This window comes from Alligator mississippiensis, chromosome 2 (assembly GCF_030867095.1).
Source record: "Alligator mississippiensis isolate rAllMis1 chromosome 2, rAllMis1, whole genome shotgun sequence".
NCBI lineage: Eukaryota > Metazoa > Chordata > Crocodylia > Alligatoridae > Alligator > Alligator mississippiensis.
The window spans coordinates 20,202,338-20,216,561 of record NC_081825.1 but is presented as its reverse complement, the minus strand read 5'-3'; the positions used below and the strand labels follow the sequence as shown (position 1 = coordinate 20,216,561).

General features: G+C 43.6%; 1 protein-coding gene across 3 annotated transcripts in view; it reads right to left on the bottom strand.

Moving 5' to 3' along the window:
• The window catches only part of CFAP99 (cilia and flagella associated protein 99), a 104,136-nt gene that overhangs the window by 27,931 nt on the left and 61,981 nt on the right, over positions 1–14,224 (bottom strand). For all 3 annotated transcript variants that reach the window (XM_014607709.3, XM_019478898.2, XM_059721514.1), the window contains 5 exons: positions 12,648–12,736; positions 8,901–9,105; positions 7,233–7,374; positions 5,453–5,604; positions 1,277–1,482 (listed from right to left, as the gene is read on the bottom strand). In XM_014607709.3, coding sequence (XP_014463195.2) covers positions 1,277–1,482; positions 5,453–5,604; positions 7,233–7,374; positions 8,901–9,105; positions 12,648–12,736 — 794 coding nt within the window. The remainder of the gene's footprint in view (positions 1–1,276; positions 1,483–5,452; positions 5,605–7,232; positions 7,375–8,900; positions 9,106–12,647; positions 12,737–14,224) is intronic.

The following is a 14,224-nucleotide window of genomic DNA, read 5'->3' as shown; positions in this document are numbered from 1 at the left end:
ATGTTAACATATTGGCTCAGCTAGAAATGAAGAACCATTTTAGTCATTTACTTGCAGTGCTTACAATGATATGGAATTGATTCTGATTAACTAGGAAGCAACTGAAGTGGAGTCAGTTTCTTTCCCCAGAACCAGAGCTGGCCTTTGGGGTGGGCAACATCGCTGACCGTCTAGCGTGCTGTGATCAGAAGGCACCAAACACCCCACTGCCCCACCCCACTCCAGCTGATCCCCACCCCAGGCAGGAGAAACAGTGCATAGCCCAGCCCAGTAGGGGCTGGCTGAGCCCAGATGGTGCCCCCCACCCCAGTGGGGTCCCCTCATGCACCCCTGGCTCAGCCATTTGGAGTAGCACCCCCGCACCCTTATTGTCCTGAGATCCTGGCACAGTGGAAGGAGAGGCAGGCAGAGGGAGGTGGGGGGCCAGCCCCGTGGCCTCCTGATTGACTTCCAACTTTCCACTCCTCCCTTGCACAAACCTTCCCTTCCTGGCCACTGTCTCCACTAAACTCTGTGCACCTGTCCTGGCCTGGCCCGGCCTACACCCTCCAGAGCACGGAGCAGGGAAGGATCCCGAGAAGAGCCGCACTGTTCCCAACTCAGGTGATCTAGCCCTAGCCCCAGTCCCAGCCCTGTGCCAAGCTCAGGTGGCAGGAGGATTTATCCCTGCCCTGCCATGGCAGCCCCCTGGGTACAGCCCACCCCAGCAGCCCACTGGGGGGCAATGCAGGGCAGGGGTGGCACCATTTGTCCATGGCTTGGTAGGAGCCGGTGTCCCTGAGGTACTGGTGTCCCTGAGGCCAAGGCTCAGGAGGAGCTGGCTGCGCAGTGGAGGCAGGAGAGCACCTGCTTTAGCCCTGTGCCCCTGCCTGCCTGCCTCTGCCTACAGCAGCACTGCTGGGGGGGCGGGGGCGGGGGCAGCAGGAGCAGAATGTCAGGGGGATGGGCACCAAAGTACAAGTTTGTCCAGGGTACCATTTTCCCTAAGGCTGCTTCTTCCCAGTATTTGGTACTCCAAGCCTGTGCACAATTTTATCAATGTGCTGAGGAGACTCTATAATTTTACATTCAAAATTGATTGGGAAGATTTGGTAAACCTGATGTAAAGTAATTTAAATGGCAAAAGTAAAATCCTTGTCCCACCTAAATGAACAGCAAAACTCCTATTGAACTAAATGTGGTCAAGCTTTCATCCCAGATCTCACTTTTCATTCCTGTATTTAGAGGCGTTAGCCAAGTTTTAAAGGTCTAAATGTATGTGCTATTTTATACTGACCTTAAGGTAGCTGCTCTTCCAAGTGCTGCTCTGAACTGGGAAATCTGCTCTAGTTTGTCTAGAAGCAGCTGTTCCTTAGCTTGTTTTTCATGTATTATCTGGTCCCTCTTCTCTTCCTCTGCCTTCTTCTGTGCTTCTTTAAGCAAAGCTAAGCGTTCACGTAGTTCCACTATTGACATTTCACCAATTAAGCCATGGCCAGGAGTCTACAGAAAACACCAATAAAGGCACAAATAAATGGTTGAGAAAATGAAAGGAAGAACCACTGTGTAAACAGAAAATATTGCCATCACATTCCAGTTCACATTGAAGTCAGTCTGATTCAATTGATAGACACAGGATTTGGCCCCATCTTATTATTTACAAGTTTCTTTCAGGGCACAGAGATCATTCTCAGAGCTGGGTCACAGCACGTGACACTAAGGGATGTGGCAATATAACTTTTCACAGGACACATGTCATAAAGGAAACACAAACTGAAGGAACCACAAGTATGAACATTTCATCTGGTCAGTGAGGAGTCCAGTTAACAGAACATCCAGTTCTGACAAGATTTTTTAATATATCCTTTCAGCATAGGGTGATAGGGTTGGAAGGAACCTCCGAGTCTTGTAGGCCAACCACTACTCAAATGCAGGATTCGCTGTTCCTAAACCATGCCAGACAGATGTCTACGCCGTCCCTCAAACTTTTAATGAAGGGGATTTCACAACTTCCTCAGGCAATTTGTTTCATTGTCCTACTGCTCTTACAGTTAGGAGGTCTCTTCCTGAGATTTAATCTAAATCTATTTTGCTGTAGTTTAAAACCCCTGCCTATACTCCTGCCCTCTATGGTAAGGGAGAACAAGTAAATATCCAGGTCTGTTAAGTATTATGAATGTGAAAATGTCATGGGCTTTCATTTTATTTTTTGTAGCCTGAAAATGTCTGTTTTGGAAAAGGAAGTACAGGGCAACTGAGTACATAAAATGTACTAGCTCAAATCCCAGGCATGTTCTGCACCATTACTAGGAAAATGTCACATAAACTTGAGCGATTTTATTAATTTCTTCTTTTTTTTGGACTGGGCAGCTCAGTTTTTGGTAATTTTGCACTTCACCACTTCCTTTTGACTTGATCTGGAACGAGCTTTTCAAGTATGACTTCAACTTTGTTGCGTTTTTGTGCTCTTCTATCAGAGATGAATTAAACAGCAAAACATACTTCAAATTCTGCCTCTGGCTATAACTAGGATTTCCCTGGCAGCTGTATGTGAGGAGTTGGCAGAAGAATTTGGCTCACCGTGACTGGCAATGAAATGAACTAAGCTCATCAATGAGAAAGTACTGCAGTTCCAATCACCTTCATTTTCCTGAATCAGATACTATGAACTGTTCTATAGCAGACTGTGACTGAAAAAGTACTGTAATTTCAAGCCCTGACTCTATTAAAGAAGTGTGTCTGCATTTGCAACATGTTGTGGCAGAAGCAATCTGAGTAATACTGCTACACGCTAGACTATCTGTTTAGGAATCCTGCAGTGCCCAGCATCCATCCCCAGCACTCTCTGTAAGCACTGGTAGGCCTGTGGATTGCTGTACATCCCCACATCTCCACGGGGTGGATATATTCAATCTCTGGTACATAAGGTCTATTTAATACTTGTTTGCTTCTTTGGTTTTTTTCACTGGCTGAAATGGTTCTTTGCTGTCCTAGGATCTGAAGGTGCAGAATAAGGGGCAGGGGCTGCTCTTGGCTATGTAGATGCTTCGGCAGAAGTTCATGAGTGTTGCCCTCAGTGGTTGCCAGATTGAGTCTGGGCCTAACTGTTATAAGAAGCACTGCCTCTAGCTGGTAGGGCTCTGGCTGGGAAGAGAGGAGATTTTATTTCTGTTCATTTATTGTGTTTTAGATAAATTGTTTCACTAGTATTTTTTCAATTCTTATTTCTTTTTAAATTTGTCTTGTTACTGAGCCAGCCTTTATTGTCTGGTATTTCCCTGTTGGGTCCCAAATGCAGCCAGTCGTTCTTTCATCTCCCCTTCCTAATGTGGTATGTATGGTCCACAGCAAACTCATAACTCCTTTGGAAAGGTGGAGAGAAAAAGGGATGGGAGGGGGGAAAGGAAGGCTTGGGCACAACAGGGAGTAAGATGGAAGATTTCTCTGGGGGGCTGAGGAGTTGGTCGGGGGCAGCCTGGCTACTAACTAAAGACCTGGTTGTCTTCAGCTCTCAGGAGTGAAAACTGATGGTTGTGCTAGTCCCCGCTGAAGGAAGAACACTGTCTCTCTGTTTTGGTTTCTGCTGACTTTTTTCTTTGCATTTTTCAGCTGAGTTTTCAAAAGAAAAATTGAAACTAAAATAAAGAGTTTTGGAGATTTTATTTTGCTTGATCTTTTTACACTTTAATATTATCCTGGGGTATGTGGAGGGTGAGGCAGAGGGGACAAGGAAGTCCTGGGTGGAGCTTAGGGTAGTTAAAGTATATCTCTGATGCTCCTGAAACTGAATCCAGGCAGTAGGTGACTGGCCTGACAAGTGGCAGAGCCAGGTTCTAAAAATGTCACTGAGTGAACAGACAGACATGCAGGCCCCCGGTTTAACTCATGGTGCTTCACATAGTGCCATGAGTTAGAGCACCCCCCCGCTCCCCGCTGACCCAACAGATCCTGTTGGATCAGGAGAGGATCAAGCCTGCCTGCAAGGAACCTGCCAGCAGCCGAGGAGCCACCTCTCTGCCCCAGTCCTGCCCACCCCTCTCCAGCTCTGGGGCAGAAAGAGCTAGGGAGGAGGAAGGGGAACAGCTTCAGGAGCGGGGCTAGGATTGTGCGACATATTAACTCTAGGAAACACAAGTTCCCTAAGGCGCTCTAAAGTGGAGCGCCTTCACCTGATAACTCATTTGATGAGTTTTAATTTGTCATGCAATCGGTCACTTTAAAAGCACTCTGCAGCTGTGTATGTGTGTCACAGCATGGCTGTAGAGCACTTTCAGGGGGCTGACTGCACAAAAAATGTAACCTCTGTCGGCACCCTGAAGGTTATGCAGGACTATTGTGGGGTTGTACTGAAAGGACTAATTGCACCAGTGTAGCAGTACTGCTTATGGGAACATTTGTGGTGTACTAGCTCTCTAAGAGGGCACATTATAGCCACATTAGCATGATGCTGCACATGTGCACATGGGCTAATAAGCTCTCCTGAGAGGGGTGAAATCCTGGCCCCAGTTTGCTTTGACTTCAACAAGCTCATGATTTCATCTGAGGTCACAATGGTCTCCCCTAAAAAGTTGTTTTACAAACTTTGAGAATATTCAGGATTGGATTTGACTGTCAATGTAAGGTGCCTATACTGGGCTCATATGGTGTGTAATGCTATGTAGTATGTACTATATTTACTGTATCCAAGATTACTTCAAATTTAAGAAGACCCCCCCAAATAATTAGATTATACACATATAAAATTATAATTTATTATAATTCTAAATATAATTGCTATAATTTTCCATGTCTAAAATCTAATTATTGGTTGGTTGTCTTAAATGTGTTCCCCCTACTGCTGTTGGTGGGTAAAACAGTGGCAAAGGGCCAAACAGCGGGTAAAGTGGTGGAAGGCATGTAGGAGGGCAAGAGGTGGGGGAGACCAGCCCCACCTGTTGCCTACATCTCCATTTCTTTCCCCCTCCACTGCTTGGCTCTCCCCCACTGCCACTTATCTTATGTAACAGTTCTGGCTCCAGCTCTGGCCTTGGGGCACAGCACACAGCAGCTCTGGCTTTGGGACTGGAGAGGAAGCAATGGTGGTTCTGGCTTCAGCCCCATCTGGCAGAAGTGGTGTCAGTGGCCCTGGCCCCAGCCCTAGCCCTAGCCCCAGCCCCAGCCCCACCTAGGCAGTAGTGGCAGAGGTAGTGGCAGCAGGAGCTCCAGCCCCAGCCCTGGCCAGGCAGCAATGGCAGCAGTAGCTCTGGCTCCAGCCCCAGGGCTGGATCAAGGCTAGAGCCATAGCTGCTGTCTGCCTGGGGCTGGTACTCAAATTAAAGATGAGGCTTTCTCCCTCTCTCTCCCCACTCCCCATGTTGAATGGGGAAAGAAACCTCATCTTGGATTCAAGTAAATATGGTCATTAAGATGCATGTGTGAAACATATACAATAAACACTTGACCGTAAGATGGTTATTTTACTCTCTGATCTTACCTGGGTTAAGTCAACAAACTTGTTCCTAAAGAGTGGTAAAGATTCAATGGCTCGGATCTGTTGAATCAATTCATATCGTTTTCTAAGCTTCTCCTCTGCTTCTTCCAAAGCTTGCCGAAGAAGTTCCCGGCTCTCTTCGGACACTTCCTGAACTAAAAGAATCAACTAAACTATGTTAGTTAGTTGCTGTAGGAAGTATCCTTTGAGTGTCTTTCACACATGTCAATAATGACAATAATAATACCAATCTGAATATACTTCAGGGAACAATCCTTTATTGGTGGGAGAAATGATTAAAAAAACCCAAATAATTACCAATATTTTCTGACTCTAATATCTGTGATTCTACGAAGCTTATAAAGCTCACAACTAAAATATACAGTAGTTTATGTTTATGGTTGACACATTAAATTAGCATTTAGTAATTTATTTTCTAATTTAGATTGAAAAGACCAAAAAGCAGGGAAATGCATACTATTTAATATCTAGATATATAGCTCCTATACAGAAGCAAATATTGCTAGCCTTCCAAGCTGCATATACTCTAGAGACTGTATTGTGAGTAATCTCCTAGAAAGTAAAATAATGAAAATTTTTAAGGATAAATATGCAGAGCTATCGAAACAGAGGAGAATTTTTTTTTCTAGTGAGAGCTTACCTTCTGCACTCCTCAGCTTTCAATGCTAGAGGCTGTCTATTCCTTCACTGAGTGTTATTACAGCCTTGCGATAATGTAAGCACCATGCAAGTCCCTGTGTAGAAGGATGGACCAGCCTCCTGCCCAGCATTCATGGGTGCCTATACACAAACTGGGAGGCTGCTCCAACGTGCTGTAATTACAGCGCGTTGGAGCAGATTTGTTTAATTGAGTTTTCTGGAAGAGGCTAATTAGCACACTCCAACCAACTGAACTCTGCATCTCATGCATTAGCATCTCTGTGCTTCAAAATGGTGTTCACGAGCTTTAGATAAAAAGCTCCTGCCACCATTTTGAAGCATGGGGACACTGATACATAAGATGCTAAGGGTGCTTTAATTACAGCAGCTCTTGGAGCTGCTTACTTGTATGCAGGCAGCCCTCAACTTACAACATCTCAAATTACAATGTTTCGCACTTACAACATTAATAAATTGACACCCTGTTTCAACTTTACAATGCCAGTTTCGACTTACAACACTTGATCCGATGCAATGCCATGCCAGCAAACAAGTTCGCTGAGTCACTCATCTCCCTGGAGAACATCTGTCCAAACTTCCTTGGACACTTTCTTTAAGAAAGCAGACAAGACTCCAGAAAAACCTGCAGGCAAGACTCCTGAGAAGACTCCAGCCAAGAGCCCTTCAAAAAGTCCAGCAAAGTCACCTCAAAGAAGTCCTTCCAAATCAATATGATTACTATTTACAATATAAATACATTAATGTAGCTATATTACTCATCTATAATTGATCGAATATAAAATTCTGGGGTATTTTTGGTGAAAATAAGGTATTGGGCCTTGGTTCAGGAACCAATCTCCCATTTATAACATTGTTTCTTATAAGAAAATTGGTTCCGAGTTGCAATGTTTTGACTTAAGACACAGTTTTCAGGAACCAATTGTGTCTTAAGTCTGAGGACTGCCTGTAATGTATACTATACTATACAGCTTATAATGGAGTGTAGGGATATGTATTCTAGAATTTTTCTCCTCTCCTTTCTAACAAAACTCTGAATCATGTGTTGAAATTGAGAAGAAATCAAGAGCAGCATGGTCTGCTATCATTTTTGCAATATGAATACCTATTTGCCGTTTGTATTTCTGGAGCTTCATTTTTGCTTGCTTCGCGTTCTTGTGTCCTTCTACCACTTGTTCCACCAACTCCCTCATTTCCTTCTGTTCCTGAAGACGTCTCTCTGCATACTGGCACATCAGTTCCCCTATCTAAACCCCAAGCAAATAACAAGTCAGTAAAACTTCTGACAGTTTTTATGCTTCAACCCATTTAAACGGTGGAAGGATATTGGATTTGCCAGAAGTTCACCTCCGCAAGTAACAAGTATGTTGGGGTGGGACAGAAGAGAAATCCCAGTTCAGCGGTCCTGCTTCTGCCTCTGTTACAGCAGCTTGTAAGGTTTGATGGAGCTCCAGGGCTAAAGCAACCTCAATAGCCAGGGGCACAAGAAACAGACTGTTCATAAGGCCAGAAAGAAAGGACTAAGGACAGGATGTTCCTTTTCACCATGTCCCTGGGCTTTCTCCCAATTTTTTCTAAGAGCAGATAAGGAGCTGCCCTGTGCACTGGTCCTGCTGTACTGAGAACAGTACAGCCTGACACAACCCTGGTTTTAGCTATGAGCCTTTCATGAGCCTGCACTGCATTGCTGTAATGCAGCTCTCATTTCTTAGTTATGTGTGTTTGGGAGAAGAGAGGAATTACCCTAAAAAACTGTGCACTTGGAAATGTATTTATTTCTTGAAATAGCTCTTTGTCTAATGCATGTTCTGTCATTGGGCTTCCCCAGTGAAGGGGCTCCACATAACCCAGAAAGCAAATAAGATGAGCAAGGTAGACCTTTTCAGATTAATCTGCCTTGATTCCATTCTAACGCAGTAATGCAGTTACCCACCTAATGATTCTACTCAAAGCAAATGCAGCTAATATCTAAGTATCTGCACTTCTTAGTTACCTTAAACCAATGGTGCTCAACTCCCAATTGTGGGCCAGATACAACTCACAGAGACTGTGGGGCCCCCCAAGGGTCCAGGAGGTGGCAGGAGGGTGGCAGGTTTAAATGCTGCTCTCCTGATGCCAGACCTGTGGGGAGCATCATGGTCTGGATAACGTGGCCCTGTGTGCCAGAACTTACCAGTGTGCAGCTGGATCCAGGCATGCAGGGTCAGGCTAGCACACTGGACTGTACCCATGGACCAACTTCACATGCCAACCTCAGATGGGATCTGACCTTTAGAGTGGCCCCATGCTACTTATCTGGTCCCAAGACCAGAAGGCTGGTCACCGTTACCTTAAAACATTTATTTCAAATATACTACAAGTTCTGTTGATGTGATTTAAGGCATGAGATTCTTGCATTAGCTGCAATTTGCTGTTAAAGTAATAAAAAGTGGGCATGTCTACATGACATGCTGACTGCAGAGTAGCCTAAAAATACTGTGCAGTAGCATGTCACAGCACAGAGTGTTAATATGTTACTGCACAGTATTATTAGGTTACTGCACAGTAGCATCACCTGAAGATATTCGCCAGCACTACTGCACTGTAACTCCAGTTACTGCACATTTATTTAGTACTTGCTAATACAAGTACTAAATAAATGCGCAGTAACCAGTGCACAGTAGCGTCTCATGTAGACATGCCCAGTTTTGATTTAAATTCTGTATCTTGTTATCATAATAGCCTCCGTATCAATAGGAAACCCATGTCTGAGCCATTCTATAACCTCCATTACCTCTTCTCTCATTAGGTCAGCCTTCTTTTTGTTTTCCTGAATTACATTCTGGCGTGCAAGAACTGCCTCCTCATGACTCAGTTTCCCTTGAAGCCTTCTACACTCAATCTCAGCCAGCTGTTGTTCCAAATCTTTTTCGCGCATCTGCTTTTGCCACTCCAAGAATTCAGATGGGTCACGGGACCCTCGCAGCAAACTTTCAATTCTGTCAATAGGAAAAAAACAGGAGTCTGTACTGAGGGGAAGTCTTTTGGGCCCTGTCCTGATCTGCAGAACACTTATTGCTGGTTCTGAGGTTAGGTGTTGATTTTTGCCTGAAGAATCAAGGCCATTATTGCTGAATCACTGAGCAAATGCATGTTAACTCCAGCCAGAAGTGTAGGAGCATCTTCCAAAATGCAGGAAGAACAAGAGGCTGGGACACAGGTGGCTCTGCAAAGAAAGAGCAGGAATATCAAGGGTAGAAGACAGTGTGCTCACGTATGTATATGTGGCACTGGAGCTACCAATAACACTCAATCCCAAGAAGAGGATACATTTTATCTATGCACAATGGACTTAGCTCTCCTATTGGGCTTAGACCTGCCTATGCTAGTGGGGCTTCAGGAGTTATTTTTGTTTTTCATCATAGATAAGCATGAGGAAAATCAGGCCCCATGTATGTATACAGAGATATTTGGTTCAGAGCAAGGCAGGCACTTCATTTGCTTACAAACCTGAATAATTGCAATGGTGTCTTTCTACAACCTCTTGAGCACTTTTCTTTGAATTGGATGGTAGTTTAAAAGAGCACTGATATGAAACTTTGCCTGTTGGGAGAGGTTTTTTCTATTAATTCTATCATTCTGCATTATGGCAGTTAAGACCAACTATAACATCACTGCACTGAGACAATGAGGTCTTCAAGCTATTGGGCAAGACCTTGTCCTTATTGTTTATGTTGGACTGAGAAAAGAAAGCAGAGCCAAACCAAGAGCAAAGGCTGTGTGTAGGAAAAACGAGAGGTGTGTGTGCATGACACTTTAAAGCAGGCTAAATACTTTTGCACTGCTTTAATGGTGCCAGTGTTTGCATGCCTTGGTGGTGTATTGTGCATCAAATCCAGCTGCTGTAGGAAATTCAGGGGCATAATGCGCCTTAAACAACTTGGGGCATGGCAAAGAAAAACTCCTTCAAGAAAAGCGGTGAGTCTGATCCCCCACCCCCGAGCCTGTCTGCTTGAGCTGTGTGGGGGCCCGGTGCTTCCCTCTGCAGCTGCGATGCCCTCTAGGACTGCCCGAGCTGGGTACCTGCGGGTACGTGCTCCCGGGGGGGCGGGGGGGGCGGGGAGCAGTGCTGTAGGGGGAAGCACCAGCCTCCCCCCCACCCCTCACCCCATGCAATCCAGGGACTGCTCCACCTGCCAGAAGCTCAACTTCCCCTCCCCACTGGAGAGGCAGGTAAGTCAGTGGGGTGTGTGCACAACATGGGGGTTTAATCAGCCCTAAATTGAAGCAGTGTTTTTTAAAACCCACCATTTCAATTTAGGACCCCTGTTTCGTCTACACATGCCCAAAGACACCATAGCAATCCTGCTGTGAAAGGAAGACTGGCTTGGAGCCTTGGAAAAGGGTGCCAGTGCATGCTGAGCTGCAACTTGTTACTGCTCTCAAATGGGAGGGCGCATTGTGTGCTGCTGACCATTTGCACACAAGGAGCACAGTAGTAAAATTGGGGAGGGGGAAGAGCAGGGCACCAGCTCCAGGCTCTGACTATGAGGGGGTGCCAGGATGAGAACTTCATTTTGTATGCTTCAAAAAAACCTTTGGATTCATATAGCATCTAGTCATGATGGGGAAACACAACAGTGCATCTACACGTGCAATTAATGTGACTGAATAAACTATGGGGCAAATTGCACTGCAGCAAACCACTCCCAGGCACAGCGTCTATGTGTGCGCCCAGGACAGCAGCAAATTGAGCCAGGGAGGGGAAGTTTAAGCCAGGGCTGCTCCTGCCCTGCTCTGCTCCCCTGCAGCAGCCAGGGGAAGCTCCAGACTGACTGCAGCTGCCTAGGTGCCAGCCCTGGACTAGCAGAGGGCCCAGGGTCAGCCCTGTGATCTGGCTGGTGGTGGTAGTGTGGCCCTGGTGTCTGGGGGGCAGCCCCAGGCTGGAAGAGGGCACAGGAGTGGGGACGGGGTTAGGCCCAGGCAGGAGGTGGTTGCGTTGGGTGATGGAGGAGCTGGCTGTGCCACAAGGCTCCTGCAGCTGCAGAGTCATGTGGCTAGGCTGTAGGCAGGAGCATGGTCCCCTGCTGGCTGGGCTGATCAGGCACAATTTGCTCCCAGGTAGGTGTTTGCAAAGTATTTAACTCCATAGTAGGATAGTACTTGTATTTACAAATACTACCCTGCTGCAGAGTTTATTAGTTTTCTGCGACCTAGTAACACTGCATGTGTAGATGCAAGACATTTACTGTGGAGCTAATTAGGCAACTGCTGTAAATGTCTCATGTAGACGCATCCAATGAGTGACAAATAAACTCAGAATAAATTCCTGAGACTCATACTTTTCAATCTGCTAGGGCCCAAAGGTCAGTTCCTCAGCTTGTGTCTATCAATGTAGCTCCACTGAAGTCAGTGGAGCTACAAGGAATGACAGCAGGCTAGAGACTAGCAGCAAATGGGAACAGAATGTGTGACAAATATGAAAAATGAATGACACCAAGCACATTATTGAAGCAGGACTCTTAATGTTGAGGGACTGACCCCTTAGCAGACAGAACTCACTCAGTGGCCCAGATTTCATTATACTCAACTGTAATAAGGATGGGCTGCTAGCTTTATATGGAACATAGGTGAACTTTGGACTAAAATGAGTGACATCCTTCAAAATGAGGGTTATTTGACAAGTATGAGTTTAAACCTTATATTCAGCATGTTTACCCCTAGAACCTTTTTGGAGGTGAGATGCTTCTTAAGAGGTTACTAATGTTTAGTGATCAGCCTGCTAATCTGGGTGGATGATTTGTAATAATAACATAACATAACATAACATTTTATAGCTTTTAACTCTTTTGAAATTATTAGTGTTAATTTCTATACTTCTAGTGAAAGAAAACAACTTGCATTGTCTATTCAGTAGTCACTCTCTCCTCCATTACCCCAACAACTAATGGGTCAGTTGAAACAAAGGCTTATAAATAATGCATACCCAGAATCTTTTATTATAATGGAAATAAGTGTGTGTGTGTATATATATAAATAAAAGTTTGACTAGGAAATTCTAAGTGCAATAGACCACAGTGAGGTCAGATGTAATTGTACTGATGGAAATGGAGATGAATTTGACTTAATGTTTTTTTCTTGAATGGTCATGCATATATATTCTCTTTATAAGTATGCATCTGTTACGCATGTCTGGATATGTATCTGTGTAATTATTTACCCAGAAAAAGGTATTTGTATTTATAAAACAGGAATTTACAAGTGGGCACTAGCTGGAATTAGAAGATAGACACAGTGTACTACATTTACAATAAAATGAAATAATTCCTTGACAATTCAGTGTAGACTTTAAATTTTATTTCAATCTGTTCATTATTAATCATGCATGTTGTTAGAACATTTTCATAAAGCTTTATACAAAATGCACTATATTAGCTTAATTGGACTTTACTTAACCTCTTGTATTGTAATCTTTACAATACAATCCTTTTATATCAAGGATGTATAAAATGGACCTGAAAATATTATTTACAGTAAGTACCTGTTCAGCTCTTGTTCCATTTTCCGCTGGTAGAGGGCACCCTCTCTTAAGATCGCTGCTGCATTTAATTTAATAGGTACATTGTCAATCTGTCAGGAAAATGAGTTTATATATTATAATTAGCCATGTAAATCATAAAATAGCATATAGAACCATTTCAAGAGGTTATATAAATCAGTTCTCTGTAATTCAATCACTTTCGATCACTTTCAAGACAAGGAATACATTTTGCTCCAAGCAGTAATCTGACATTCACAATGAAATTGCATGCTGTTCATAAACCAGTCAAGCTGCTTAAAATATCAGTAAGGTCCCTCAAGTAGATTATAAGTTTGTAATCACTCTTGAACCATGTCCTATCCTATATAATGTATTCACTTCCTTTTATTTTTTTAATAGTTCACTTATTCCTGTATATGGAAACACTGTATTAGGAGTTGATTTGGAAAAAATATACAACCCACTTCTAACACAAAACATTTTGTGTGCCCACCTCTGGATGAACTGAAAGGAAGGAACCTCAGACCAATATCCAAGTCAGTCATATGCAGTACCTTTCATTAGAGGATCTCAAAAATTATTTGCAACTATTAATTGACTGAATCTTAATATGCTTCTACAAAATGGTAATTCTATATGGATAAAAGGAAGTACAAATGTCATTGACTTTCAGTGTCACAGACAAAGATACTGGACATCTGAGACTAGATCCTGTGGCTGCTTCACCACCCCTCTTCAGAGCAGGTATCGCCAGAGGAGTGATTACCAGATAACTCCTGGTACTGAGAGAGGCAGTGGAGCAGGCACTATGCCAGCCAGGGATAGCTCTGACATAAGTGGAGTCTTCAGAAAGCCAGATCTATCATCTTTACAGCTACACACAAACGGGCCCAAATATAATTGGAATAACATAAAATACAGGCAACAGTACTGAATTCAGCGAAGTTAGTAACAATTGCCCATGTAGTTTGGAAATTCAGCAAGTGGAGGTGAATAGTATAATTTTTCTACATAAGGGGGGAAACTAGACAAGCACATCTATGAAATGTATTTGCCAACCTGCTTCCTAATGCAATAAGTGAGCACTCCCAAAGTGTGGAAGAGGACACAACATTAAACATCCTCTCTTTTTTACCTTCATCTCACTGCCTTGTTTTTTCCGCATCTTGTGCTCTCACTCTTTTCTTTTTTTTCTCTCTTTTTGGTCCATTTCCTGTCCTTTCTCTATGTGTCTGCATCGTGTATATGCTTTCCCTCTCTCTTTTTTTTTATATTGTACTGGCTCTAAACTGAAACTTTTCCCTGAAATATGTGGATACTTTGATGCTTTAGGAAATTGCTTGTTCATTCTCCTTTCATGTTTTATAATTGTATAGAAAAGTGGCCAAGATCCCTAATTGAAATTGATTATGGGGCTAATTTTCAATTGGAAATTCTCCATTTTATTTTTTTAAAAAGAAATATGGTTAAATGAAATGCAGTTGAACTGCCAGGACCCACAAGATATGTGACAAAAAGTACAAAGAAAGAATCTGAATGGAATCTTCACTGTTTTATGTTACCAGCGCTATCTGTTA